This window comes from Austrofundulus limnaeus, unplaced genomic scaffold (genome assembly GCF_001266775.1).
Source record: "Austrofundulus limnaeus strain Quisiro unplaced genomic scaffold, Austrofundulus_limnaeus-1.0 Scaffold176, whole genome shotgun sequence".
Lineage (NCBI taxonomy): Eukaryota > Metazoa > Chordata > Actinopteri > Cyprinodontiformes > Rivulidae > Austrofundulus > Austrofundulus limnaeus.
In genome coordinates, this window is record NW_013952578.1 from 884,745 (window position 1) to 890,460 (window position 5,716).

Sequence of the window (5,716 nt, forward strand, 5' to 3'; positions counted from 1 at the left end):
GTCATTAAGCAATAAAATCAACACATGCCACACATAACTTTTTGAATTCGCCAAAATGAATTATTTACCTTGAGAAATATTGCCCTGGTACTGCCCACCAGATGGAACCACCGACAAGGTCATGCCTTGCTGGTACTGCCCACCCTTGTTCATCATCCCATCGTAGCCCTGCTGCCCGACCACGCGGTGAGGCTGAGAGGCCGAGGAGGACGAGGAGGAAGTGACGATCATGGTGTTGTGCGGCTGGTGTGAAGGGTTGTGTGAGTGTCCGCTCTGTGAAAAGACGACACGACAGTCAGAAACCTGGGGTGACAAATTATGTCGCACACAGTCATGATCACTTCTGCGTCACTCGGTGGGTTTTAAAGGCAGCTCTCTTCCACATTTATTCGTAAATTAGAAGTTTTATAGACTAGAAAGTCACTTAACCTTTTTCATGAGGTTGTCTGGTGGAACATCTCGTCTACCAAGTGAGTAAGGAGCCCACTGGTTGTTCCCTGACACCCCCTCCTGGTCATTATCCAACATTGCGCCCTGCTGAGAAGGGGTCTGAGAGAGAGACAGAAAACTTTAGTATCTACAGTTACAATCCATCTAACAGTCCTTTACTTGTTCATAACGTTCCCTCATTTATTCCTTATTACAATAATATAACACCTAGAAATGAAACCTCAACTTCAAGGCGGCAGAAAAATCCCTTTAATCTGAGCATTTGGTGATTTTATTCCAAGTGGACAACTCAAACAAGATTCCTTCAGAGCACGTTCCGAGACGTTCTGCAATTCAAATGATCCCCTTCTCGTTCTATTACCAGAGTAAACATGAATCTTTTCTGGGTGAAAGTGAAGGATTACCAACTCAACTGGCTTGCCACAATGTAAGCGGCATAGTTTTCTCTAGGGTTTATTCATGCTTGTTAGATGTGCTAAATTCTTTATCCTGTGTAAAACTGACTCCAAACACGCAGAAAAGCCCAACTTTCTGTTTAGCAGAAGTCTGAAGCGACACACAGGGAAAAGTGGAGGACATTTTTGACTGCTTGCTCTACGTTTCTAAAGATAGGCCACATGTTTTTCAGGTTAACATAGCTGCTGTTTTTAGCAGAAATTAAGGTAAAGCACAGGACTGGGGCGTGGGGTTCTTGTTGTAGATTATATGCTGCATGCATTATATAGAAGTATCGCTAAACTCTATTGTTTGCATTGATATGAATAATTTCTAGCAGGGGTGGAGGCAGAGGGGTGGCCAAGGTGGCACCTGATTGGCCACCCCAAAATAATTGGAAAGCGGATTGAAACCTTGGCTTTTGTATTTGCAATTTGTTCTCTGGATATTAACTCTAACTCTACTATGTACATTTTCAGATGTTTAAAATGACTGAATTGTAGCCCATTGTAAAATGTCTTTAATTTGGGATTAGCATTATTAAACGGCGTGTGATCATTCTTAGCTACTCCACAACAAGTTCAATCTCGGCAAGTCTTAAAATGGCTGAATTATTGTCCTTTAAAGTGAGCTGTCGATAAGCACACAAAATTTGGTAAATATTGTTTTCGGCTATTTCTACACTTATCTTCAGCTTTGTGTGTACATTTACACTCAAAGCATTGGCCTGTTTAGTTTAATCATTCTTAGTAGGGGATGCACAATTTATTGGCATTAACATCGATATCAGCCGATATTGTCATTTTTTAGAATATCGATAACGGTCTGATAAGTAAAACAGGGCTGATACAAATGTCTGATATGGATTTCTCATTTTTTAACTTTGTGTTTCTATTTTGGGAGAGGAAATGGTTGGTCGAGTGGTATTTGTTTGATCATGATAGTGAGAGCTATGTCAGCGATCTGGTTGTTTTTTTTTACAGTACTGAAGAAGAAAGTGTGTATACGTATATAAATAATTTGTGTCTGTGTAATATTGGTAAATATCGGTTATTGGCCATAACACCAATAATAATATTGGATGTCGACATCGGCTGAAATTTTCATATCGGTGCATCCCTAATTCTTAGCCATGGTCACACAAAATTTTAGCTCAATGTTTTTTAAAACAGCTGAATTAAAGCAATTTAGAATTAGCTGTGTTGGCTATCTTGAATTTTTAAATATTAAGTGCTTTTCTTAATTTGAACCCCCCCTCCCACACACACACACACACACACACACACACAAAAAGGGGGGGATACATTGGCCACCCCTGTGCCACTCCTTGCAAAAACATAATCTAGCTCTGCCCCTGGTTATGGTGTTCTAGACTTTTTTCCTCACATTTTTAAAACACCCTTAGAACTGTTCTCACATATAGTTCTCCCAAAACACATGATTTCCAGGTGTTTAAGAACACTGACACTTAAGATATTTTTTATGAATCAACTGATAATAAAAGGAGCATTAAGACAGCCACAAAGTTCTCCTTGTAATGACTGAATATGGCGTAGACAGACACTTACAGCTTGTTGTCCTGATAACCTTAAACTGTACTAGTATGTATGCAGTAACAGTAGGAGTAACCAGGGTTTCATTGATTTCAGTGGGAATACTCACAGCGATGGCCGATGGAGGAGGAGGTAGTGGCAGCCAGTGGCCAGCAGGGGGCTCATGCCTAGTGTTATTGTAAAGGTTAAAGTTCAAAGTGCTGCTGCGCCCCTGGCCGTGACCCCCGCCCTGATAGAGCATGCCCAGCGTGAGCGTGTTGTGCTTTAGGACACCACTCTGATTGAAGGAGACAACATCACACGACACGGGTGAATGAGGGGGAGGGGAGGGAAGAGAGGTGGAGCCCACACCGCGAGGCAACACAGCTCCACGAAACAAACATACAAAACAACAAGAACACTGATAAAACCAACAACAACAGTGCAAAGTTGCTGAAAGCACAGAGAAATGTTAGCTAGTGATTGGTCAATACACACATAACATTGTGTCATACAGGAAACAAGAGGTGGATCATTTCATTCCAGCAGTAGTACTTAAAGCTTTCAGAGGAGTAATATATGGAAACATTTCATCAAACACTGCATAATACCTAAAAAGAGTGGATGTGTATAAAGTATTATAATAATATCATAAAGTAACAATAATGTTTCCGATTGGAAGCTCATGACCAGGGACTCTGAGTTGTCAGGGGGCCAGGCGTAGCACTTTCACCTGATTGGACACCCCAGGTGCCACCCCTAAATAACTGACAAGTGGATGGAGATCTTGGATTTTGTATTTCCATTTAGATTTTGTTAAAGATCTGATAATAATAAAATTTTAGTTGTGTATGTTGAAAAATCGCTGACTTATAGCTTTTTACAAAATTAGCATTAGCATAATTTGGGATTAGTGTTAGTTACTGTTAACAATCGAAACGTGATCATTCTTAGCTACTTAACAAATTTTGTCTTAATAAGTCTTAAAAAGTTAGCTGTGGTGACCATCTTAAATTATTGATTAGTAATAGGAATTTGGTAAAGATTGTTTTCATCTAATTCTACACTAGTGTCGTGACTAGCATGCAGTGTGTTTTGCATTATTCTTCGCGATGATCACAAAATTTCAGCTCAATGTTTCGTAAAACAACTGAATTAACGCTGTTTGGTATTAGCTGTGGCATCCTCCTTGAATTTTCAAATGCTGAGAGTGATTTTATCTATTTGAATGTGCCCCCTAAAAAAGACCTTAGCCACCCCTGTGCCACCCACTGCATAAAAGTCTAGCTCCGCCCCTGCTCAAAGCTGCTCTAAAACCTCAAACTGATTTTGTTATATTTATTGTTCAGACTTAAAATGCAAAATGTCTAACATAAGCTTGTGATTTAGATATTTTATTTTTAAACAAATTAATATAATTTTATGTTTTTGGGAGTTAAACTATTGAAGTTATATTTATCAAAAAAAAACTATCTACAGTATCTTATTATTCAATTTATAGCATGAGAATATTTTACGGAATAGTGGTTCTGTCTTAATACTTCTGTGGCTTCGACAAAAGTAGCAGTGTATTTATTTTTATATCCTCATTGGCAATGATCGTGATTCAGAGGATCTTTGTCTTTTTTTAAACAAGTGAAAATAACCCCAAAAACTGTTTGTTTAAATAAACCATTCTGAATAAGCATCCATGTTTAATAAATTTGTAGTTTAGTTGTTTTGAGTTTTTCCAACAGGTTAATTCAAGCTAGTAGAGTCTCCTGATGATTTTTCACTTGTTTCAAAAAAGAGGGCATGACACAAGATTGGATTGTTTCTCACGATGAAGATTTTACTGAACTGCGTATAAAGAAATGTGATCGTCGCAGCACATATCCAGTGATGAGAGTGTGCAAAAGGTCAGGCTGACACAGCGACAGTGTGGAGTGGACACACATGCAGCTGCACACAAATCTGGTCAACCTTACAACACAGACTTACACGGATACAGACAAGGAGGGCTTCCAAATGCTGTGTGTGGGAATCTGACGCGTGTCTGGGCTGTATCCACATACCCTATCCAATCGTTTGGCCTCTATGTGTCTGAGGAGTTGTTGCCTCCAGTCAGCAGGCATCTTGGAAGTGATGTCTTCAGGTTTCTGCGGCACCACCGGTCTTACTTTGATGGTGTCCTCTGATGGTTTCTCGGGACAGGTTGCCAGGGTATAGTCAGGTGGCATCTTTTCCAGCAGGGCAGCCATGGTGGGACGAGCTGACACTGGTCGAGCCTGCCATGTATGAAATACAAAAAAGGAAAAAGAAAAAAAAAAAAACTGCATCAATGCACATAATGAAAGACCATAGAGAGAAAAGAGCTTAACCCAAAACAAAAGGTCGTAAGCATTGTATTATTTTCTTAAAGTGTCTGTGACGTAATTTTTTTGTAGTAAATATGAATGCATTTTTGGAATCATAACATTGATAACATATCAGAAAAAAAATCTTGTCGCTGACATGAAACGTTGTTGAGATATTCCCATGTGAAGTAACAGGAAGTGATGTCAAAGACAAATGTCTGCATGTTGGAGTGGCTGAAAACACAGATGGTAGAGAATAATCTGATGTTTCTTCGGATTCTGAGTCACTATCAGAGAGACGAAGAAGAATCAGAGATCAAATAACAATGCTTCAATAAACAAAAGCCAGAGAGTTTACTTTAAGACTTCCCCTTTGATGTCACTTCCTGTTTCAGTTTGACTGAGCCACAGGTTCAAAAGATAATATGCCATTTATGTGACTAAATGGGTAAAATTATATGTATTATGCCGCGTTTTTAAATGTAAAGCTGTTTTCTTTGATTTTTTTCTATTTGAAGGATATGCATATCATAGTCACTTTAACCTCCTAGGACCTGGCACCACAAATGTAGACAAAAATGCATGCAATTCAAGAGTCGTGTCTTAGGATGTTAAAGAAATTCATTGCAATGCCCTACTTTTGTTTTTGTTTTGTTTTTTTAAATATTAATGGGCAAATTGTCCTAAAATTACAAATTTGAAATCAAAATTTGTGAACAGGTGCCAATTTCAGTTGCCTTTATTCCCAAACTGAAACAGCCAACGTAACTGAAAATAGCAGTGCACACGGAAAAGAGTTTAGAATCAAAACATCTGACAGTTTTGATGTATTGGTACACATTTCAAGCAAAGGCGTAACTTTAGGTCTACCATGCTCTCAAACCCTGCATGTCATTTTCGGCAATTGTGCTTAAATGTACATATTTGAGATTGCAAATAATAATAATAATAATAATAATAATA

At 38.7% G+C, this 5,716-nt stretch overlaps 1 protein-coding gene across 1 annotated transcript in view; it reads right to left on the reverse strand.

Moving 5' to 3' along the window:
• Positions 1-5,716, reverse strand: part of lrrc7 (leucine rich repeat containing 7) — a gene marked incomplete in the record, with an annotated part of 55,654 nt that overhangs the window by 12,832 nt on the left and 37,106 nt on the right. The window contains 4 exon segments of the mRNA XM_014017770.1: positions 69-273; positions 430-549; positions 2,548-2,715; positions 4,472-4,684. Coding sequence (XP_013873224.1) covers positions 69-273; positions 430-549; positions 2,548-2,715; positions 4,472-4,684 — 706 coding nt within the window.